The sequence below is a fragment of the Mustela lutreola genome, chromosome 7, assembly GCF_030435805.1.
Source record: "Mustela lutreola isolate mMusLut2 chromosome 7, mMusLut2.pri, whole genome shotgun sequence".
Classification (NCBI taxonomy): Eukaryota; Metazoa; Chordata; class Mammalia; order Carnivora; family Mustelidae; genus Mustela; species Mustela lutreola.
This window is the reverse complement of record NC_081296.1, coordinates 123,491,370-123,516,385: the sequence shown is the minus strand read 5'-3', so window position 1 is coordinate 123,516,385 and position 25,016 is coordinate 123,491,370. Positions and strand designations below refer to the sequence as shown.

The following is a 25,016-nucleotide window of genomic DNA, read 5'->3' as shown; positions in this document are numbered from 1 at the left end:
TCAACTTCAAATTCAGATGCATACATGTTTTTCAATTCTTCCAGGATTTAGTGGGCATTTTCAATAGATAGCCTTGGATCTTTTTAAATTTCAGTGTAATCTTCTATTATTTGTGTTAATATTGCCTGTCTTCTATCTATTCCTTTTTTATTCCTTCCAAAAATTCTCTCATCTCTTAGACCTGGATTATCCTCAAAGACTTATCTTTGCCCCAGTGATTTTTACTCATCATCCCTAGATGGTCTGGGAAGTTTTTTCCTTTTCAGCTTTCATGCCACTTTTTTGCATCTAAACAGTGGCTCTTCTATCATTCAATTTATTCCATTTTTAGTTGCAATTTGTGGTATTTAGTCCCAGAAAGTATTTTTATGTGGCACTTGAAACCCTAAGCTAATAAATATCAGAGGTCTTTTTTTTCTTGCTACGATCTCAGTGCTACTATCTCAGTACAATCTCAGGAACCAGTAAGAGGTGTTCATTGGCTCATTGTTAAAGGAGTGGATTAAGTTCTGTCTTTCTTGTTCAGTTGTTGTCTGTTGTCTTCTCCATCAGCAACACTGTATGTTCTGATTCTAAAGATCTTGTGTTCTCAGAATGCTAGGCTGGCTTAGATGTATTTTCAAGGGAATGCTCAGGTCTGGTTTGGGGAGCACCTCAGAATATGGTGATATTGGAGTAACAGAAGGCCAAGAGGTCTCTCTACCTCTGGGCTGCCATTCCTCCCTCACCTCAGATCCAGAAAGAGGCTTCCTCCTGTTGGTCTCCTCCAACTTGCTTACCTCTGATTCAAGGAGATTATACCCTTCCCACTGGGCTTCTCTCCAGAAGACCTGCCACTCTCTCAAGGTTGACAGAAACCTTTTCTGGGGGGAGGGGGTTCCCAGAGCTCTGCAAGTCAAGCTCTCTCCAGGAGCCACACCTTGTAGTCCTCCACCTGCAGGTCTTTGTGGCCAAAAGTCTTGTTCTCACATGACCCATTAGAGGAAAGACATGCCAGGTTTCCTCACTGGGGTTCCTCAACTTAACAGGCAGGAGGACAGGAGATGGAAGTTAGTGGGAGCTGAAGGGTAAGGAACAAAGCTGAGGTGATAGTCTCCTTTGTTTCCTTATCATTTTTTCTGTGTGATTTAGTTTTAGCCAATATGTTTGAATTGTTTTCTAACATCTTACTTTATAGTTGGTTTTCCATTCTTTTATCTTTGCATCTGTTTTCCTCCTTTCTTGTTTTTTTTATGGGAATCAATGGATTATTCTTTAATCCTTTTTTCCTTCCTCTGGTGGGTTGGATGCTTTAAGTTATATGCCTTTTTCTTTTATGGTAACTATCCTTTAAACTCATTTGTGTGGAACTATACATTTTTCTATCAAATTCCAAAATTATTCTCCATATTGATTCTCCTATGAAACAAGGATCTTAAAATGGGTTGGTGACCCACTGAAAATTATCTCCAGTCCTTGTATTATCTGGAGTTTTGGTTCTGCCCAAGTACAAAACACAAAATTTGTAACTGTTACTTTTTATACCAATTCCATTCTTTGAACAAATATTTACTAAATGCCTACCTTGTGCCAGGCACCACGTTAGACACAGATCCCAGAGAGGCGATCATGGCCCCGGTGCCTGCCTCTGTTCGGGTTGAGAGCTCACATTCTAGCTCTGTCACTATCTCTGGCACCCCATTTCTTCATGAGGGTCTCTTGGTGGTAAACTTTCCTAATGTCTTATCTGTACAAATTTCCTTTCTTCACCCTCATTCTTGAATGACAGAGTTGAGCGAGGTTTGACAGGTGCTTCCCCCTGTTCTTTCTAAGGTACATCAGTTTTGACTGCTCTCCCTGGTTCTCTGCTTCACATTTCCTCCAATTAGTATGGCAAGAAGTTAATCCCATTTGCGTCCTAAGACAGAAGGGCTCCTTCCTTCTAGACGGTTTGAGTAAGCGTGTGTGTGCCCACCTGGGTGTTTGCCCACAGGCCCATATGAGGATGGAAAGCAGAAGGGACACAGCCAAAGTCTACGAATAATCATGATTTTGTAGTGGTTTCCAAACTGAAGCATGCTTATGTGTTGTTGGGAATGACTTTGTTGAAATACAAAACTTGACTTTGGAATAGAAAGAAGAAATAGAAAAACAAAAAAACTGATGGAACCCTAACCCCACACCCCAAGGCCAGAAGCAGAGCTGTGGCTAGCCTTGCTCCAGGTAGGCAGAGGCCCACATGGGGGTAGCTGGATTGGGGGGGAGAAAAGTGTTAGCCAAAGCTAGCCCTGACTTTCTTTCCAGCTGGGCACTATTGTGCAGAATACACCTCAACCACTCCCCGAGTCCTGGACAGAACATACAAAGAAAAGGTGGGGGAGAACCTCTGAATAGGGAGAGGCACTTCTTCCTTCGAAACAGAAGGGGAGATCATTGCTTAACATTTGCTGGAAACGTGTTCAAGTTCAAACTGTAAATAAGATCATAGTAACAGGAACGATCTACGTTGTGGGTTCTTGTCTTGCCCCTCATCTCTCAGGTCATGGAGGAAATACCTAGCTTCTCACCAACCCTTGGGAATTAAAGCTTCTTACCCTTTCGAAACCACAAAAGTCTGCTCTGGAAAACTACAAGAAAAAAAAAAAAGCACTTCAGTTTTTGCTTGCATATCAGAAGGCAAAACAAAGCACAGCAATTTGAGTTATACTAAAGGGAAATGATGCTTTCTGTATCCTAGCAGTTACAAGCATCACACACTAAAACCAGCTTCTAACCCAGTTTAAATAATATGCTGGAGATGTCATCTTTGGTCTCTGCTTTGTTTCACCATTGTATTAATTTATTTGTGCTTGAACTTAATTTCAGAAAGGATCCCAGACTCTTTTAAAAATCATGTAATGAGAGGCACTTGGGTGGCTGTCTGTTGAGCCTCCAGCTCTTGGTTTCAACTCAGGTCATGACCTCAGGGTTGTGGGATAGAGCCCTTTGTCAGGCTGCCTGCTCCATGGGGAGTCTGCTTTAGGTTCTCTCTCTCCCTTAACCCCTCCCGCTTCTCTTTCTAAAATAAATACATCTTATTAAAAAAAGAATTTCATGGTATGTGTAGTATATATCCTCACCAAAATGCATAGTCCCCTTTTTTCAAACCCCAAATTAACTTTTTTTAAAAAAAGATTTTATTTATTTATTTGACAGAGATCACAAGTAGGCAGAGAGGCAGGCAGAGAGAGAGAGTGGAGGAAGCAGGCTCCCCGCTGAGCAGAGAGCCTGATACAGGGATCGATCCCAGGACCCGGAGATCATGTAGAGATGAAGGCAGAGGCTTTAACCCACTGAGCCACTCAGGTGCTCCCAAAAGTAACTTTATAATTCATGTTAATTTGTAATATTATATTTAGCTTTGTAAGTTACCATAAAGTATTTGGGGAACATATATAACTATAAAATAGATACAATATCTTCTACATGTACATATTTAAAACTTACTATAAATTTGTATAGCAATAAAGCTAGCACCATTTTCAAAGGATATATTCAATACACTAGAAAGCAAAGGAAAAAGTCACTTCCATTTTTTACATGGAAAAAGCATTTAAATTCTAAGATACACCACATAGAGCTCAAGTATCAAGAATCTCCACTTTTTGTTACAGAAAATAAGTAAACACAATTCACATACCGGTAAGACAGAGGATGATGGATAACGGAGATCTCCACTTACAAAACAACCCAGAGAGGAGAGGATAACTAAAAAGTGATTTGTTAAAACCATATCCACCACTGTAAGTTCTCTGTGTTCTAAGGGAAGAAATCATAGCAGGGGTTAAAAAGGAAGGAAAAGGTGAGCTCCCCAGCAAAGCAAAGACATTTCATCAATATTGATCAAGTGCTGACATACATGGGATAGGTGAAGAAGGTACAGTTAGAGGAATTACCTTCTCCAATTTGGGAATAGATCGTATCTGTCAGGTTAAACCACAAGATATTGTCGTAATCCCAAAACCCGGAAGAACTGAGGCCTATGTAAATGCCTAACATGAGAAGAAAGGAAGGTTAAGTCTAGACAACTTTACAAAGCAAATAACCCACTCCCCTGGTGCTCCGTCATCTGGGGCCAGGGTCCTCATCTGTCCCACCTTCCAAACAATTCTCTGCCCCACTTCAACTCCCCTCCCCTCAGTTGCGATCTCATTTCCCAAGCAATGGAAAGATGAAGTGACTTCAGGTTGACATAGAAGTTTAGCCAATCATCTGAATTAAATTTTAAGGCTTGTGTTTTATATTGAAGGGGATCCGAATATGCCACCCCAAATATGCCACTCTGGCTTAAGGATTACTTGGAGCTGAAGGCAAATGAGAATCAACAGACTCAAGAAGCATTCTCCACCATCTCCTTACCTGCCTAAAAGCAGAGCAAAATTTTCCCTTTGGGAAACGTGCCTCCCCACCCCTGTACCAGGAAGAGAAGAGCACTCTTATCATCAGAGATGGGAGGGGCGTCAGCACTGAGACAAGTCTGCATAAACAGACTTTACTAGAATAGCTCTTCTCTTTCATTATTCTGCCCATATATTTCCTAGTCACTTCCCCGTAATTTATCATCCCATGAAGCCCGAACTTCTTTCTTTTCTTAAAATGGTATCTACGCCCCCAAGTTTAACCACTCAATTTTCACTTCTATTCAGTTAACTCCCATGAACGTAAATAATAATAAAAATTGTGTGCTTTTTTTCCCCTGCTAATCTGCCTTTGTTAATTTAATTCACAGACCTCATTCACATAACATAAGAGAGTTTGTTTTTTTTTTTTCTTTTCTGATGGTATTTTTGTAAGCATAAACACATTCCTATTTTGGAAATACAATCTTACTTAATACTTTAAAAACTCCAAGAAGAAATTTAAAATTCCAAGAGGAAGAAACTGTCTTTGACTTACTTTAATATTTATGATTTAAAAAACAGAAAAAATATTTGCTAATGCCTCATGAGAACCTTGTAAAAGAAGATGGAACCCACCGCATATACCTTGATCTCGCCTTTCTTTGGCCATGGGTAAGAGTGTTGAGAGTCTTTCATTTTAAATATAGAATATTAACCTGAAGTCTAGTCAATTGGCATTAACTATTGAGGGCAGTGGGGGAGCCTACAAACAGTTGATAATCTAATACATATCTTCTGTTTCCCAAAGATGAATGTAGGACCACTCATATCTTGAAGTGTGTATTTTCACTCTCAGCTGTTTTCCGTGTAGACAAAGACATAGCTGGAAGTGTAATCATTTACTTTTTCTAGGAAGAGGAAAACTAATGACAAAAGCGTTGTCTTTCTAAGCATTAAGTCTCATTCCACAGAACACTGTCCTATAGTCTAAGTAGGAATGACTACTGGTGTCCTCTATGATATCACATGACCAGACCCCTGCAAAGTTTAGAAATATTTAATAGAGAAGTAAGCAGTGCAATAAATGCCTTATCTTGATTAATACTTTTAGACTCAAGTTACAAGCCACTCTGTATAACGAATGACCACAAGGATTGTAGAAGCTGATGTAGACCATTGTGAAGAGTTTGGATTTTATTCTAATGGCCAAAGGGAAGCCACTGGGTGTTAGATGCAGGGAAGTGACATGATTTGGTTTACCCTTAAGGAGATCACCCTAGTGGTTGTATGGAAGGTGGGTTATACAGTGGCAAGAATAGAAATAGGGAGACCATTTGAGAAGTTATGAATTAGGCTCGTGGAAAACCCATATTGATTTAAGATTTCAACAGAGGGGAGAAGTGGTCATGCTGGGGATACACACTGGGTACAGCACCATCCTGGAATGTCGTGAAAGGGAGAGTGGGAATGGGTTCTAGATTTCAGTTGTGAATAAGAGGATATAACTGGGATAAGGAATACTGGAGAGGAACAGATTTCCGAGGAAGATGAATCAAGAGTTTTGTATTGGACTTTCTGTATTTGAGATGCTCATTATACATCAAGAGGAAATGTAAAATAGATAACTGAATAGAGGAGTTCTGTCTCCAAGGAGCAGTTAGCACCAGAAAGAGATTTAGGAGTCATGGACTTGGAGACGGCATGTCTACCGAAGGACTGAGTTAAGTTTCTCAGAGAGAGGCATAATTCCATAAGGAAGGAGGGTCCAGGAAAAGTCCTGAGTTCAACAACACTCGGGGGGGGGCCACACCAACCAGAAGCCCATCTAGAAAACTAAGGAGTAACTCGTGCGGTGGAATAAAATCAAAGGTGGGATCGAGAAAACCAAGAGAACAATGTATTTTGAGGAGACAGTGGTCCACTGTAAGAACTGCTGCTGGGAAAGAAAGTAGAATGAAGAATGAGAACTGACTGCTGGCAGTGCCTGGGCCGGGGGGCAGAGTCTGTTAAGTGTCAGGACTCTTGATTTGGCTCAGGTCATGGTTTCAGGGTGATGAGATAGACCCCTGTGGGCAGGTTCTGCCCAGTGAGGAGTTGGCTTCCTCCTCCTCCCTCTTTCTCTGCCCCTCGCCCAGCTCGCAGGTGCACTCTGTCTCTCTGTCTCTCTCTCAAATAAATAAATAAATCTTAAAAAAAAAAAAAAGAATTCACTGCTGGAACTGACCGTATGGAGATCATGGGTGATCCTGGGAAGGAACGTTTCAGAAGAACAGCGAGAAACAAACACTGATCTGTACTGGGATGAAGACAAAGTGGGGAGGTGGGAAATGTGGCGCCATCTACAAAAAGTTCTTTGCACAAATTTTGCTTTGAAGGAGAACAGAGAGATGCTTAGGATGGGAGATGTTAGGGTTTATTTGCATGCTAATGGACCCAGTCCAGGAAGGAGGGAGAGCAGGTGATGCAGAGGAAAAGGTGACATTTGCCACATAGATGTGAGTGCTTCAGATGGCTGCAGGGAGTGGGGTCCAGGAGAACAGGGTGGGGGGTGACTCTGACAGCAGCAGACACTTCTCGTGAGGCAATGGGCGAGAAGGCAAAGTGTGCAAGTATGAATGCAAGTAGAGTGGCAGGTTTGCAGGGGCAGCAGTGGAGTTCCTCGGGATCCGTCGTGGCTCTCTACATGAACTATGAGATGAAGTCACAGCTGAGAGCAAAACGGAGAAGAGAATGCAGAGGGTTGGAGGAGTGGGAAGAGGTGTGAGAGAAGGTCATTTTGCAGAGTTGGAAAATAAATATACCACAGTAAAGAGACAGGATTTCTGGGTGGTGCTGAGTGCCCTCTTGGGATGTGATCGTGAACTGACAGAGAGACCAGTCAGTAGAACATCAGAGTTGGGTCTGCATGGGGACGGAAGACAGAGCAGGGCAGGGGAGTTACAGAAGTGTGGATAAGTGTGGGCTATACAACCTATGGAAGGTAGAGAGAAAGGGTGTTGAGAAGTGGGGAAAGTCTCCGTGAGATCAAAGCAGTGCTGGAGTAGGACTAGGAGAGACGGAATGGGGAGGTCGTGGACAGGGTGAGATGCTCATGGTGGAGATTCTGCAGATAACAACATTATTGGAGACAATGAGGTCTAGAACATGGGCACAGAAGACTGGGGAAGCTCACTGGAGAAGAGGAGGCCTTGAAGCTGAGTACTGCACGGAATGGCGAGGTCACTGAAAATAGTGACAAAAATAGCATGGCGAGGGGCGCCTGGGTGGCTCAGTGGGTTAAAGCCTCTGCCTTCAGCTCCAGTCATGATCCCAGGGTCCTGGGATCGAGCCCCGCATCGGGCTCTCTGCTCAGCAGGGAGCCTGCTTCCTCCTCTCTCTCTGCCTGCCTCTCTGCCTGCTTGTGATCTCTGTCTGTCAAATAAGTAAATAAAATCTTAAAAAAAAAAAAAAATAGCATGGCGAGGAGGGCAGGGGTCCAGAGACTGAAGTCATCCATGAGGGAGTGTGAGTGACAGGAAGGCCACACAGGCTGTAGCCCGGAGGAATTGCAGGGAGGGAAAGTCTGAGTTCCAAGGAACTGGAAGTTTTGAAGGGAAGACAGAGCAAATACAGAGAAATGATCCCAAGGAGCAAGGATGATGACATACAGCCGCATGTGAGAGGGCATGTTACTAGGACTGGCCAGGTGACCCTCTAGGGCAGCAAACTGAAGGGGCCATTCAGAGAAAAGATGAGCCCTATGGGGGAGATCGCTGCTGACAGCCCACAAATGCCAAGAATGGCTCTGGGTAGATGGGAAGGGACAGAAGTTTGGGTCAAATTAAGCCCAGAACTGTGTGTGGTATAGGAACCATAAGTGACCTAGGAAGCTTAGGTTTCTGGGGCTGACAGACAAAACAGGGATGAGAGACAGGGCAGAAGCACTGGGAGTGTCACAGAGGAGGAAGGTGGATAGCAAGTCCAGAAGGGAACCCCCGGGGCTCCCAGAGATCTGTTCCCACAATTAACCTCATGTGGTATGAAGGCTGGGGGCAGGGAGCTGTGGCTGAGTGTGTGGGATGGGGGAGGTGAGTGGGTGGGTGGGGTGGGCAGGGACAGATCAGGGCCTCACAAAGGAACTGCAAATTTAGGAAGTAGCAGCTCAGATCCCAGGGGAACTTCTTTTTTGCTGCAGTAGAGAGGAAGGCAGCTGGGGCAGGAGGGGGTGGGGGGGTGCGGGGGAATTGCTAAAGCTATTTCTTTTCTCGAGAGGTTGAGTGAGACCCCAAGGAGTGAAGGCTGCTCTTTCTCTCCTGTGACTCTCCATTACGTGACAGAATGGAACAGGAGAGCTGAGAATCGCTCCTCTCCTGTGGCTCAGAGAAGTAAGGCAGGTTTGGAGAGAGAGAAGGAGGGGGTCCGGCATGGCAGCCACAAAAGTCAGAAAGTCAGAATAGGAGCTGAGTTTCTATCTGGTTGACACAGAGGAGGAAGAGGCGCAGTTTCCAACTAAACCAATTCAGCACAAGCAGGCTCGAAAAACTAGAGAACACAAAACCACTAATCCATTAGGAATTCAGAGACATTTCGGGCAAGGGGGTGTGTCTACCCCTGTATCAAAGCACACTGTTTGAATCTGTTTCTTTATAATAAGTCCTGGTAGGGCAAGTTTTTGTTCTTTAAAATTATGTTATTCACACTATTTCAATCTCCCATATGTATTTTGGGATTGGCTTGTCAATTTCCACACACGCCAAAAAAACTGCTGTAATTTTTCTTGGAATTGTATTGAAACAACGGATAAATCTGGAGAGAATTAACAACTTCACAATAGTAGAAGTTCCTGTTCACGCACATAAAATATCTTATTTATTTTAGTCTTTTTAAATGACCTTTGTTAAATTTTTATAATTTCTGTCCAACAGGCCTTAAAACTCTTCTGTTTCTTTGTTTACTCCTAGGTATATTTGGGGGTTTGTTACTTTCTGAATGGGATTTTTAAAAATTATAATCTTTAGTCTTTGGTGGAATGGTTTTTATATGTTGTTATTTCATTCCTCAATTTTGTAGAGTCCTGTATTCTGATTGCTTGGCTACTGATTCTTTTGGACTTTTGGATTTTTGCACATATTACATATGGGTAATGAAATTTTGTTTCTTATCTTTTAGTTCTTTTATTTCCCTTCTCATTTACTGGGCTGGGGACTGAAAGCTCACCAATGACCTAGGAAAAGCAACTACCAATGACCTAGGAAAAACAACTACTAATACATTAGCAGTTGAAATGCATAAAGATGCTATTAAAGGGTGCCTGGTGGCTCAGTCATTAAGCATCTGCCTTCGGCTCAGATCATGATCCCAGGATCACGGGATGGAGTCCTGCACTGGGATCCCTGCTCAGTGAGGAGCCTGCTTCTCCTTCTGCCTGCTGCTCCCCCTGCTTGAGCTCTGTCTGTCTCACTCAAATGCATAAATAAAATCTTTTTTCAAAAAGATGCTATTAAATACTACAGTGTTAACCCCAAAACACATACACAATAAATAAAATAATGTTATAATATGATGCCTTAGAACATGATACCTATTTACACATGGCAGGAATAGCAGATGGATTAGAAAGGCAATGAATAATCCCTGAGAGGAAGTAACGTATTCAGGGGTGGCAGGGGATACATGAAATTCGGAGAGACACTACAGTCACTATGGACATAGTCAAAAGTCAACCTGCAAGTGGACAAGGGGAAGTGATGAAGAGTAAAGTCGAAGGTACGTTTAGGAAACACTTTTACTTCCTTATGCATCTAATTTGCTCTGCCAGTGAAACATCACTGTTACAAAGTATGAGACTCCACACCCAACTTCCAGCAAAGCCCATGAACTTACCATTATATGTTGTATTCAAAATGAAGCCAAGTAACGCTACATCATTGGCGCAAGGACACTTGGCCACTTTGAGATCTACCACGTGTGGATAGACTTCGGCGATATCTTTTTTTGTCAGTACAGCCCCAAGATCCCACTGAAGAATAGGTTCTGTAGAAGTCAAATTTAGGTGTTTAAAATGTGGCTGCAGTCTTGGGGTACGTTACTGCTATCCCTTCAGAGTTTTTTTTGTTTTGTTTTTCCAAGTTTTTATTTATATTCCTGTTAGTTAATACAGAGTGTAATATAGAGTGTAATATTCGTTTCAGGCATAGAATATAGTGATTTAACACTCCGTACACCACCCAGTGCTCTTATCACAAGTGCCCTCCTTTAAGGGTTTTAAAAATACTATAAAAGGGCCTGTCACTGTCCCCCCAAATGGGTATATTACCTCACCCTTCATCAGTTAAGAAATAGGTTGATTCTTATTTTCCAGAGTAGAAGGAATGAGGTCTTCCTGACCTTGATGGGGGGCCCAGCATGGTCACTACTGCAGAAAAGCATGTGGGACAAGAGACACTGCTTTGACCATCCTTGGAAAGTACAACTGGGTTCAGGATCTATCCCTAGAAATGGAATTGTGGGATCACAGGACATTTATAATTTAGAGAGCAACGTCTGCTTCAAAAGCCCACACCACACATTCACTTGTCCTCCCATTCCAATGAAGGGGCAGCAGATAGAGAATAATCAGAATAAATCCAGAACCCCAGGAGAGGACGAGGAGAGGTATCATCAGTGACTGAGACACAGAGAAGGACTTCTGGAAGAGACCCAGAAGTTGGGCTGGGATTACAATGGGAAATCAGTCAGAGGGGGACGTGTTCTACCCTTCAACCCAGCAATCTATTCTTGGATGTGCATGCAAAGGGTTGGAGCTGGATGACGTTAAATTTTAATGACAAGAAAATCGGAGGATTTTTTTTTCTTCTGGAAAAAAAAAAAATGAGAAAGGAGAGTTAAAAAGGCAAGCCAGGGCAATTTGATAAAATACCGCTGTCTGAATTTCAAAAATAGTCAAAACACTTTTAAAAAGAGATATCTAATAATCAATTCTTTAGCTGTTTATATTTCTACAATGTAAATCTTCACCATCTCCCCCAGATCTGCTACAAAATCCCAGAACTTTAAGTGATGTATTTTTCACAGTTGACACAGTGTAACTTAGAATGGAAAGAAATACAATTTATAACCAAACTAATTTACTCTGAAATTCAGAAACATTTGGACTGACTCTCCAGGGCGTAGCATGTCTATGCAGGCAATTAATAACCAGATCTTAGAGGACAGGGAGATTGGACTTTGTATCTGGAGCATGATTGCATTGAATTGAAAACACATTTGGGGGCACATGGGCGATTCAGTCAGTTAAGCGTCTGCCTTTGGCTCAGGTCATGGTCCCAGGGTCCTGGGATCGATCCCCACATCGGGCTTCCTGCTCTGCAGGGAGCCTGCTTCCCCCCCACTCCCACTGCCCCTGCTTGTGTTCCCTCTCTCACTGTCATATAATACATAAAATCTTAAAAACAAACAAACAAACAAACAAACACCTTTTTACTTATGTACATGCTCCTCAAAGTCAGATACTGTATTTTAAATGCTTTAGAATGAGGGAATGATTAAAAGTCTTGACTGTCACTGAGAAGTCAAGAAGGGGACAGAAAAGCGACCCGTATGAGAGGGGATGAGTGGCTATAATTAGGAGCAGTTGTTGTGGAGTGGTCTAGGGCATGGATTGGAGATTGGGAAATAGGGCAATATCTTTAAGCATCTCTTTTGAGTCAGTAGTGAAGAAAAGAGTCCCCACTATAACTCTAACTTTAACCCTTAATTGACACTTCTCCATGCTTTCTCCCCCGTGTCAGTATTTCAGGAAATGAGACCATCATCTACTTAATTGCTCAGTAAGAAATCTAGGATTTGTCCTGATGCCTCTGTTTCCCTCACCCCCAGTCCACCAGGAAGCCCTACCAGCTCTTCTTCCAAAACGTATTCTGAAGACTCTTAACTCCTCAAAATCTCCACCGCTAACCCCAGCCCACATCCTCTGCATCACCTCCCAAAGGGACCGGTACAACAACTGCTAACCAATCTTTTTTTTTTTTTTCCATTCCTTCCCTCCTTCTTCAAGGGTCCATTCTCTGCACAGCAGCCAAAGTGATCCATTTAGAAAGCATAAATCCAAATTTGTCACTCTCTTGCTTAAAACACTTGAGCAGTTTTTCATTATAATTAAAATAAAGCCCACACTTCTTACCATGCTCCCTCCCAGCTTCTCCAAACTTACTCTAGGCCACTCTGTCTACCATTTACTATGTTTCTACATTACCAGCCTTCTTTCAGTTGCTCAAACAAATGAATCTCATTTCTGCATCTGGAACCTTTAACAACTTGCGAAACTCTTTGCTACCGCCATACCTCCATTCATTCTAAATAAGTGTACACCAAAATCTAAATGCAGTATATAACATTCTGGGTACATTTCAATATATAAATGACTCACACTTCAAATTTTTTTTTATAAAAAAACTGAATTATAAATTGTTACTTTAGTCCTTAAATGTAGCTAGCACAGGACTTCAAAATAGCAGCCTCAAAAAGCTTGCAATTGCTATTGAATAAATGACTACTTTTTCAAAATTTGGACACTATGACAAAATAATAAAGTGCAACGTTTTGTCATTATTTGTTGCAGATATTTTAATTTTGGTTAAAGAAGTAAAACACTGTAGATAGGACTGAAGATATCTCTGTCCCCTTCATGGCCCCATTCCCAAATCTCCCCAAATGCAACCATCATGACATGGCTGCAGCTATTTCGAATCCACATTTTTATATTTTTACTACAATAGTTCTGTACCCATCAATAGTATAAAGCACTGCTTTATGTGTTTTCTGAATTTTAAGTAAATGTTCTTCTATTCTGAAACTTGACTTTTCTGTCAATGCTTTGATTTCTGTTCTTGATGATATATGTGGTCTATTTCCTTTGTTTTAACAGAATACACTACAGGCATTTGTCTTTCCCCTACTGGTGGACATTTCTGCTGCTTCTCCTTTCTCCTACTACAAATAATCCTGCAAAAATAGATGCACAGGTGTCTCTTGGCACACAGGCAGCCTTTTCTCTAAAGCAGTTCTTAATCCTCTGTACATCAGACTCACCTGTGGGGATATTTTTCCCTTTTTAATGACAGATTCCTAGCTCTGCTTGTAGAGGTCTGATTTTAATTGGCACATGGTTGGGTGGAGACATTATTACTTTTCTTAAAGCTACCCAGGAAATTCTTTCCATAAAATGTAATATTTCTTTATCTTTACTCTGCATGCTACACAGCAGCGAATCGAAGTGGGAGTAAAAGAGTAAAAGTAAAAAGGACCTGAAACTTACACCACGCCATATGTTAACTAACTGGAATTTAAAGAAAAACTTTTCTTAAAAATGAAGGTGAGGAGAGTAAAGAAAAATACAAAGTCCAGGAAAAGGGACTTTAAAAATTTTTATATTCTAGTGCTACAGACGATCCCAAAGTTGGACTATAAACCAGACAATTGGAAAAGAGAGGTCTAGACAGTCATATCACTCAGTATTTATAACTTTAAAACAACCAATTTTTCATGGAAAAATGTAAATGTTCTAACAAAGAATGAGCAAGAATTTTTGCTGATAGTCATTATAAAGGAAACTGTAATCCAATGAACAGTATCTTTTATAATATTTTCTAAATCAATATTATAAATACTTTATATTTCTAAAGATTTTCTATAATGTATCTTTTATAATATTTTCTATAATAGATGCAAAAACTACTTTTTTAAAGCCACTGTTTATTACGACCCCAACATGGTTATAGAAAAATATATATTTCTGTATTTCTCTAGCACCCTTTGCAGACCCCTATTAACAATTAACCACATGTATTTAATTCTTTGTCATTCCTTGAAAGTAATGTTCGTCTCTCTCCCTCTCTCTCTCTCTCTCTCTCGGACTTAGTCTAGTATACAGTAGGGTACAAGGTTTGTTGGAAGGATATGATGAATTCCATTTTACTTTTATCTGTTGGCATTTACCTCGGACATTATCCAATAGTGTTCCTTCAGTCGTATAAATATTTAATCCATGTTGTAAAGTGATCCTTACTAACCATTCTTCCACAGCTGCAATATCTGAAAACAAAAGACAAATAATCAGCCATTTTTAATATACCAAGTTGGTGAAATTTAAGGCTATGTAAACATGACCAGCATCATTACTCTTTATTTTGCAGTCACTTTGACTGCATTTATATATAAGGTTTCTCATGTTTTTCCTACAGACAATTTGATGGTAAAATAAACAAAAGAATTATGAATTGGTTTTATTACCACAACATAAGTCCAGATACTATTTAATTTAATTATTTATGTTTTTATTTTTTTACATGGGGCTTGAATTCATGACCCTGAGATTAAGACCTGAGCCGAGACTGAGAGGTGCACACTTAACTGCCTGAGCCACCCATGTGCCCCTATATAATAATATTTTAGGTCATAATTTTTCTCCAAGAGCTGTTATGGCTTAAAAAGCAAGTAATGACACTTCATGTGAAGTGGTATACTACTCTTTTAAAGTAGGCTGTGATTAACTAAAATATATAGTGTAACTGCTAAGGCCAACACTAAAAAAAATTTAAGGTATAATTATAAGCCAATAGTGGAGATAAAAAGGGATGAAGCATAATTAATATGAATGACAACAGAGAAAGAAAAGTAGAGAAGAGATGGAACAAACAGGAAATAGTCTGATGACAGGTTTCAGTGCAACCATATCAATAATCACATTAAATATAAGTGGTCTAAAAACACCAGTTAAAAGACAGATTTCCAGACTAGATGTAAAAATCAGGACTGAACTCTATGCTATCTATAAGAAACCCATTTTAAATATTTATAAAGGCATTGGTGGGTTAAAGGTAAAAGACTAGGTGGGGTCTGGGGAAGTCATGGGTGGTGATCTCAGCCTGGGAGCTCTTATGACATGGGCAAAGCCTGAGGCTGAAATCAGGGCACACTCATGAAAAAATGAGCCTGACCCAAATGCCTTGGCTGCACAGGCCTTCAGGCATGCCCAGGCATCTGGTTGGGTCTGTGCACCACTCCAGGGAGGATTTGCCTCTCCCAGTGGTTCTGAAGCAGCTTGTACCTGAGTAAATCGAGTGATAATTTGTGCTTCTTGCCATCACTATTTTCCATCAAGCAATTCCTGGACTTTGGGAAAGAAAATGGTGTGAGAAAGCATCATATAGGTTTCTATAAATGGAGCTTCCCATGTAATTGGCTAACCCAAAAAGAGAAGTCAATCTTCTGGTGTATGACTTAACTGGCCTTCAGTGGGAGGGGTTCAAAGTTGGTATGTGCATAACTATCTTTGGCTTTTAAAAACAAGAGGAGCCCTGAGGATCCCCAAGGCTTGGATAACCCTCTGCAAGTTCTGGTTGAAGTTACAAATGGGTGTGGTTCCTGTGATGGTACACAGAGTGATACAAGGAAAAGCATGGATTTAATTCTTTATTAACAGTAACATCTAGTTATTGTCTGGGTTCATTTTATACCAGCTGCGCCTCTTTCCACAGGTGTATTAACTAGCACACATCTCTGTTTGGTAGTATACTAACCCGGCTCATCCTAAATACATGGGAAATAGTATTCCCACTGGCAATGTGGTTCATACAGTGAAGGATGTATAGGAAGCAGCCAAGAGGTTGTGCAAAGCGAGGCTAGTGGGCCATGGGAAGAGTTCAAGAGCTAGAAGTGGAAGAGTTCAATGGCAAAGTTCCAAACAAACCTCATCAGGTAGTGGACGTGCCCTCACATCTGCTTCAGATGCCATGCAAGAACTCAGGGAGAACAACAGAACTGCATGAAGAGTTCTAGAAAACAGGGATGTCTGGCTGTGAAGACTCTCACTACTTTGGGTGAAGAAGGCTTCCCTATTAGCTAAGTGACCAAGGTGATGGTATCCCACTCTGAAAAACAGCACCATAGTTACTCCAATGTGGGAAGGTTTATTTTGGCTTAGACCCACCCGGTTGTTTTCCATGGAGTCCTTCCTACAGCTACAGCTCCTCCGTGGAACTAGTAACCTCAGTAATTTTTCATCGTATCTTGCTGCCATATGATATGGAAGAGCAGAGAGCCTCCCCACAGCTCTTGTGGCCTCATACCTCCCACCTCGTTGTTACAGAGTTGAGTGTCTACAATCTTTACAACACTGTAGACTTCCCCATTCCTGACACGGCAGAGACCTCCCATTGCTCTTTGTGGACCCCCCCTCCCCACAACCCACCATGCTTGTCTCAAACCACCAGTTAGCGCAGGAGGCATCTGGAAGTTAAAGACATCTGCTGAGTTGGCCTTGATAATTCAGTCCCAGGGTTCTTCCCTCCCTCACAGGCATCCCTCCACCACTCTCAGATTTAAAGTTCTGCCTTCCTCCCTCTGATTATATTCTCAGTGGGAGGCATCAGTACCCTTGGGTCAGATCTTATTTGCTGTGCCTCGGTTTTATTTCAAAATTCATTTGTGTGCTTCCACTTTCTTGACTAATGTGCTCTAAAGGTTGTCTTGGGAAAACTACGCAAGAGGGTGGAAAAAGTTACGTTAGGCAAACACTAATTCACAGACAGCTGTAGCGGCTCTATCAATCTCTGACAAAGAAGAATTTCAGATGGAGGGAGTATCAGGAATAAAGAGGGGCAAGGCGTATGAGAAAGGGATCGATTCCCTGAAAAGGAGGGACAACTAAGTGTGCACGTGCATAACAAGAGGTTCAAAATACATGAATCAAAGGCTGATAAAAATGAAGAGAGAAAAGTAAAAATCCACAATTATGTGGGATATTTCGACACTCCTCTTCAGCAATTGACAAAAATCAGTAAGAATAAAGAAAAGCTGAACACTACTAAGCAACTGAGCTCAACAACATTTATAGAACACTCCAGCTGAGAAGAGCAGAATAAGTACTTTCTTCAGGTGCACTCATAAGATTCGCCAATTAGACCACGGGAAACATCTTAACAAAGTATCACATGAAATATGTTCTCAGAACACAGAATTAATCTAGAAAAAATCAGTAACAAAGATATCTGGAAAATCCCCAAATACTTAGACATCTTACAACATTTTTAAAAAGATTTTATTTATTTGATATAGATCAAGATTGAGACAGGGAGAGCACAAGCAGAGGGAGAAGCAGGCTCTCCACTGAGCAGGGAGCCTGGCACAGGGCTCGATCCCAGGACTCCACGATCATGACCTGCACTGAAGGCAGACGATGCTTAATCGAGTGAGTCACCCAGCAACACTTCCACCCCACTTACAACGTACTTCTAAAAAACCACAGGTCAAGGAGAATGTAGTATGGCGAATTAGAATATATTTCGAATTGAAAGAAAATGAAAGCACGAACAAGCCAAAATTTATGAGATGCAGATAAAGCAGTGCTAGAGAGAAATATATAGCAGAAAAATATTTATAGCAGATAAAAGAAACAAATCACCTATCTGAAGCCGGGGTCGAAAGATAGCAATGGCCTTACACAGGGTCAAGTAGTAAATACTTTGGGCTTTATGGGCCGCAGGGTCTCTGTCCCAACACTTCAGCTCTGCCATCGGAGTGCTTTTAAAAGCAGCCACAGCAAACACAGAAATTAACGCACATGGCTGTGTTCCAGTCAAACTGTGTTCACAAAAATGGGCTGCATGTGGTAGTTTGTTCACCAGAAGTGTAGTTTGTTCACCCCTAATCTAAAGGCTCCAAATTTAAGAAACTGGGGGAGAAAAAGCCATAGATTAAACCAAAAGTAAGTAGAATAATAAATGTCAATGAAATAAAGGTCAGGAAAACAAGGTTCACAATCAATGAAATCGAAAGATACTCCTTTGAAAGGGTCTATAAAATTGATGAACTCGTCAGACTAATCTAAGAAGAAAAAATGCAATACGTAAGTCATATTAAAGGTGAAATGGGGGACCCTCACTGCAGGCTCCCTCTTCTAAGGAAAAATAAGAGTATATCATAAACAGTTCTTGTGTCATAAATTCAAGACTGTAGATGAAATGGAAAAGTTCCTTAAAGATACAAACTGACAAAACATACTTAAGAAAAAATAGAAAACCTGAGTAGGCCCCGTATCTATAAAGGAAATAGAATTTGTGGTTAAAAGCTTTTGCATCAAGAAAACTTCAGGCCTACATGTTTTCACTGGCCTGGAGAATCCCACCAAACATTTAATGTAAAGAGGACCCTGTAAAACCTTTTCCATAACATAGGAGGGACTCTCCCTCATATTTATCTATTTATGTACTTGTCCATTTCTCTTTTGAGAAATCAGCTTTATGTTCAGGGTCACTTAGTTCTGTAAAAGCCTATGTACTTATATTCCTTCCCACCAGGTTTCCTTGCAAGTCAGGATTTCAAAAAACCACAACCACCACACAGCTCTGTGGGGTTCCAGGCAATGATCACCTGTATTTCTATTTTGGCAATTAGACCAGAACTCCCTTTCAAAAAACCTCTGTGCAAAGTGCTGTATTTCCTAGAATGAGGCTCATTGTTTTTCAACCTTGAAATCGCCCTCTTGAAAAGCACTCAGAAACCCTAGCTTTCAGAAGTTAGTCACAATATCACCATCGGTCTAGTAATTATACAATTAATAGGTCCTGAAGTTACTTTATTGAACAGAGGGCCTCAAGGGGAAATTTCTTGTAACATTCTTGTCTGCCTCTGCTGACTGTTCTGGGTCTGTCTTCCACGGGAATCTTCACCCTGAAAGTCCTGGGGCTGACCCCAGCTGTAGCGAGTTGCCAAGCAGAGCCCATCTGGAGGGTTGGAGGGGGTGGGGGATTTGGAACACGGTCCCTTGTTGGTCCCAGCAGTGCTGTTGGACCCAGCAACAATGAACTTGTTCATTATTCATAAACCCTGTCCAATAAAGAGCATGAATCAAAATTAAAAAGCCAACCTTTTACCCAGATCCCTGGATGAAAATGATTTTTAAAAATCAGTATAATTTGGGGCTCCTGGTGGCAGAGTTTGTTGAGCGAGGAACTCTTGGTTTTGGCTTGGGTTGTGACCTCAGGGCCATGGGATTTCCAGAGGATGGGCTCTGCTCTCAGGGCAGAGTCTGCTTGGGACTCTTTCTTCCTCTGTCCTTCTTCCTCCGTGTCCCCGTCCCCGCCACCCCATACTTGCACACATGGGGCTCTCACTCTTTCTCTCCCTCCCTCTAAAACAAGTAAATCTTTTTAAAAAATCCTGTAATTTATATCCAAAAGATGGCTAATAAAAATAAATCAAGAAATATCCAGAAACTGGTTTCTAGTGAAATCTTGACTTGCAATACAATAAAATGATCTAGACATGTTCTTTTATCTATGGGGAATGCACTGCTATCACAGCCCCTTATTTAAGCCTTCCTGGAATGCCTTAAGCAGACAGCATTTCAATTCAGAGACCAAAGTGAAAATACTTTTGAAAAGAAAAGCAATGTGGCTGGGAAGCCTTGTGCATCTTGCCAAACACCCTCCACCCTTCCCACCACCATGAGCTTCGGCTTTCTGGAAAGATCAGTGGTTTCCTAATCAAAAACATTCTTGAAGTCATCAGAAATGGAGGGATAGAGACTCAGCACCTGCACAGGTGTGTTCCGAGTTTCATATCTGGTGGTCTAGAGCCAAACAGCTTGATCCTGTAGGACATCTTGAAGATGTTCCCCAGGGTGATGAAAATTCTAAAACATCTGAGGCTCTGTAAAGAACAGGATGTTATACCCTGTTATGGGCTACCTTGACTCCTCCCCAAAGCCCTGCATGTCCTTTTTCAGCTTAAAGTTGAGCACCACCCTGGTGTTCATCAGCAGCAAGCAAACAGCAGAGCAAATATGGTGAGTGCTGTGAGATGTATAAGCCTGACAATTCACAGACCTGTACCCCTGGGCCAAATAATACATCATATGCTAACAAAAATAATTTTAAAAATTTTAAAAATAAAAAAAGATAGCATTATCGGATACCAAAAGGAGATAAAGACCTTAGGAGTAAAACTCCAGACTGATAACCACGAGAACAAACTAGCCAAATGAGTCCAAAAATATATAAAAAGGATGACACACCATAACCAAGAGTTGTTTATCCTAGGAGTGTAAGGCTAGCTCAAAATTCAAAAATGAATTAATCAAATCCACCCTCGGGGTGCCTGGGTGGCTCAGTCATTGAGCCTTTGGCTTAGGTCATGATCCCAGGGTCCTGGGACTGAGCCCCACATCAGGCTCCCTGCTCTGTAAGCCTGCTTCTTCCTCTCCCTCTGCCTGCAGCTCCCCCTGCTGCACTGGCTCTCTCTCTGCTCTCTCTCTCTCTCTCTCTCTCTCGCTATCAAATAAATAAATAAGATCTTTTAAAAAAAAAGAAAGAAAGAAAGAAATCCGACCTTATCAACACACTGAAGAGGAAAATACTTATTTTCTCAACAGATGCAGAAAGAGCATTTAACAGATTCAACAGATTTAACACCAATTCATGATAAAAATTCTGCAAACTAGGAACAGAAGGGACCTTCCTTAACATGATAAAGGGCATCTACAAAATGCCAAAGTAACATTATACATAATGATGAAAGATTAAATGTTTTCCCCCTAAAATTGGAAACAAGGCTAAGATGTCCTCTTATCGTTTCTGTTAAACATGGTACTAGAGGTCCTACCACTATAAATGAGAACCAAAAAAAAAAAAAAAAAAAAAAAAAAAGAAAAGAAAGAGAGAAAGAAATGAATACATACTAGAAAGGAAGAAATGAAATTCTCTCTCTTTCTGGATGAATGATTTTTCTATGTCGAAAAACCAAAGAATATACAAAAGCTACTAGAACCAATAAGTGAATTTAACAAGGTTGTAAAATACACAATCAATTTACAGAAATCAATCATATTTCTACATACTAGAAGTGAACAGTTGGAAATTCAAATATTAAAAAGAGCCACTTATAATATACCAAAAAACGTGAAATATTTAGTCATAAAAATCTTTTTTTAAAATGTGTAATATCTCTGTGCTGAAAACCACAAAGCCCAGATGAAATAGTTCAAAGAAGATATACATAAATGGAGAGGTATACAGTGTCCATGGATTGGAAGATTCAGTGGTAAGATGTCAATTCTCTCTAACCTACAAATTTAATGCAATCCAAATCTAAAAACCATGGGATTTTTAAATAGAACTAACAAGATTATTCTAAAATTTATAAAGGCAAAAGAAGTATACTAACCAAAACGGTTTTGAAAAAGATCAAAGTTGAAGGATTAACATTACTTATTACAAGCTTATTATTTATTTTTTATTTTTTTTTAAGATTTTATTTATTTATTTGACAGAGATCACAAGTAGAGAGAGAGAGAGAAGGGGAAGCAGGATCCCTGCTGAGCAGAGAGCCCGATGCGGGGCTCGATCCCAGGACCCTGAGATCATGACCTGAGTTAAACGCAGAGGCTTAACCCACTAAACCACCCATATGCCCCTACAAGCTTATTGTTGATAAAGCTTAAGTAATCAAAACAACATGGTACTGGTGAAAAGACGGAGAACCCAGAAATAGTAATACAATGGACACAAAATAGTTTTTATAACAATGCTGCTAGAATAATTGGGTATCTGTATTCCCCCCCAAATAAACCTAGTCCATATAACAAATTAGCTCAAATTGAGTCAGACCTAAATATAAAACTTGGAACCATAATCTTCTTGAAGTAAATATAGGAGAATATCTTTGTGAACTTGAGTCAGTATGATGCCCAAAGTGTAATCCATAAAATAAAAACTGATAAATTAGACTTCACCAAAATTAAAAACTCTGATCTTCAAGAGATATTCTTAAGAGATGAAAAATACAAGATATAGCATAGGAAAAAACTATTTGTAGATCATATATCTGATAAGGGACTTGGATCCAAAATAATTAACAAGCTTGCAAAAAATTTGCATAGGTAATTCAAACAGCAAATAAGCACAAAAAATGTTCAATGTCATTAGTTATTAGGGAATTGCAAATTAAAATTATTAAATGTCTCTATGCAGCTATTAGAATAGCTAAAATTACACACACACATGCACGTGCACACACATACACCCTTATACATATTAAGTACTGGCATGGGTTCAGATAACCTGTTGGTGAAAATGCAGAATGATACAGCTACTTTGGAAAATAGTTTGACAATTTCTTATAAAGTTAAACTTACACTTATCATATAACACAGCAACCCTACTACTCGGTATTAGCCAAACACACAAAAAAATTATGTTTACAAAAGAACCTGTATGCTTATAGCAGCTTTAATCAAAATAGCTAAAAATTGTAAAAATCCAAATGCCCGTCAATAAAATTAACTCTGGTATACCCATACAACGGAGTACTATCCAGGAAGAAAATGGAAGAAATTACAACATAGAGAAATCTCAGATGCATTACGCTAAGTGAAAGAAGCCAGATTCAAAAGGCCGCATTTTCCATGATTCCACGTATATGAATATGTTCACCAGAATAGGCAAACACGACAGGAAAAGAAAATAGATCCACAGCGATGGGGGGCTTGGACAATGGGGAGATGTTGACCATGGGTAGGATAATGTTGGGTACTAGAGCAGTTCTGTATCTTGACTTGTAGTGATTACACAACTGTACACATTTGTGCAAACTTACAGAACTAGATGCTTTTTCAAAAAGAGTACATTTTACTGAATGCAAATTATACCTTAATTAAAATGTTAAAAAAGGACAAATTATGAGATGTAAATCAAAGAGGAACTCTTTTTACTTTCAACAGTTTTAAGCTGTCAAACTTCAGGCTGCTTTCGGCACTTCCTAGCTATCACTGCACTTCCCTATGGCTCCATGGGTCTCAGTTGAATCATTTGAAATGGACACGATAGGGGCATCTGGGTGGTACAGTTGGTTAAGTGATCAATTTGATTTTGGCTCAGGTTATGATCTCAGGGTCGTGGGATCAAGCCCTGTGTCGGGCTCCGAGCTCAACACAGTTTGCTTGGGACTCTCTCCCTCTTCTCTGCCTTTCCCTACCATCTCTCAAATAAATAAATAAATCTTAAAAAAAAAAAAAAAAAAAAAGAAGAAGAAGAAGAAGAAGAAGAAAGAAAAGAAAATGGGCATAATAATTGTACCTAGCACATAGTGAGGGATAGATTAGTTAGTATAGGTAAAGTGTTTAGAATAGTGATGAACCTGCTAGTTCTACTACTATGATGATTATTTTGTTACCTCTGTGGGTGATGTGTCCTCAACTACCCTTCCCAAGATGTCATGCTTACATAATACTTTAATTCATGCCAGAGCAGTAGATAAGATATGATTAAGGAAGAAAAAAATATGAAATAGCAAGTATGGTCTCCTTCCCCCTGAACATATTTTTTCCTGATTTCTAGCTTATTACTAATTAGGCAGTCCTCTCCTATTATATTATGAGCTCAAATATATTTATTTATACTCACTCCAGGGAGTTGTATCAAGAGAGGCAGAGCTCATGTGGTGTCTTTCCATATGAAATACTTAAGTTCTCAGATCACCATTATTCCTGTCTGGGTGACCCTAGAATCACTGCATTTCTGAAATCATAGTTTATTACTAGAAGGAGCAAAAATAACAAGTGATCTTCATTTTTTCAGTTCTCAAACTCATGTCAATATTATGCCAAGGAGCTAGAACATTCCATCCTAATATTGATGAGAGTTAAGTTAGATTTTAAAAAAATAAAAGGAGTACAATTTTCAGGTGAGTTCTTTGAAAAAAAAAAATCACCAAGTTTCCAATAGATTAATTTGGAAAAAATTAAGATGAATACAGACAAATGTGTTGGTCTGATTCATATTAGATATTACAGCAATGAGGCTGCTTTTGCAGATTTTTTCTTTGATACTTCCTCATATGGAAGCTTTTCTATCCTCCCTTTCTTACTTTAACCACCCCCCACATTTACTCTGAAAGACACACAATCCCATATGCCCTTTAACTACTCCTGTACCTAGAGGGGTTGTTCGGTAGGATCCCCATTGTCCTGGTCCCTTCCCATTTGACTGGTACACAGGTGGGTGCTGGATCAACACTAGGACCATTAAAAATACTCTCCTGGGAATCTGGAATTGGACTGGCTCCTAGGAAATATATACTTTCAAAAATTGACTAGCAGTGAGGCAGCATGGAGAGCTAGTCAGCAGAGAGAGAAAAATAAAAGTAGATTTATAGAAAACACAAAATGAGAAATAAGGTGAAAGTCTTGATGGTTGTCCATATCTTAGTCTTAATTTCTTCCTATAACCTGGTTGCATTTTTATCTTTGGGCTCCATGACAAAAACAAATATCTTTTTTTTTTTTTTTTTTTGCCGTGAAGAAACCAAGTTGGTTTCCACTTTTTGCACCCATCATATTAAAATAATATGCCCTCCATCATTTTTAAGCTATGAAAATGTATTTCATGCCTCAAGATCTACTAGCTCAGTCCACTAGCTCTGTACTTATAACTCCTGGAATTTTATTTTCCTCCTTTTTCCATATGGGTATTTATAGTAACATATAAAGCTATGCCACCGCATAACACATATAGTAGATTCCATAGTAAATAATATGTTTCCCATTACAGACTACTTTAAGGTAACCTATTAGTAAGTGAATTTCTCCATACTACAACTTCTGGGTTATTTCTAGAAAATGAG

General features: G+C 40.1%; 1 protein-coding gene across 4 annotated transcripts in view; it reads right to left on the bottom strand.

The window, feature by feature from the left end:
* The window catches only part of CATSPERB (cation channel sperm associated auxiliary subunit beta), a 127,295-nt gene that overhangs the window by 90,586 nt on the left and 11,693 nt on the right, over positions 1-25,016 (bottom strand). For 3 of the 4 annotated variants that reach the window (XR_009355753.1, XM_059182482.1, XM_059182483.1), the window contains exons 6-10: positions 14,334-14,429; positions 10,221-10,370; positions 3,915-4,010; positions 3,659-3,777; positions 2,574-2,606 (exon numbers count right to left, since the gene is read on the bottom strand). Coding sequence is in view for 3 of the 4 variants with exons in the window: in XM_059182482.1 (XP_059038465.1) it covers positions 2,574-2,606; positions 3,659-3,777; positions 3,915-4,010; positions 10,221-10,370; positions 14,334-14,429 (494 nt within the window). In the remaining variant the exon portion in view is untranslated. The remainder of the gene's footprint in view (positions 1-2,573; positions 2,607-3,658; positions 3,778-3,914; positions 4,011-10,220; positions 10,371-14,333; positions 14,430-25,016) is intronic. The other variant, XM_059182484.1, reaches the window with a different exon arrangement.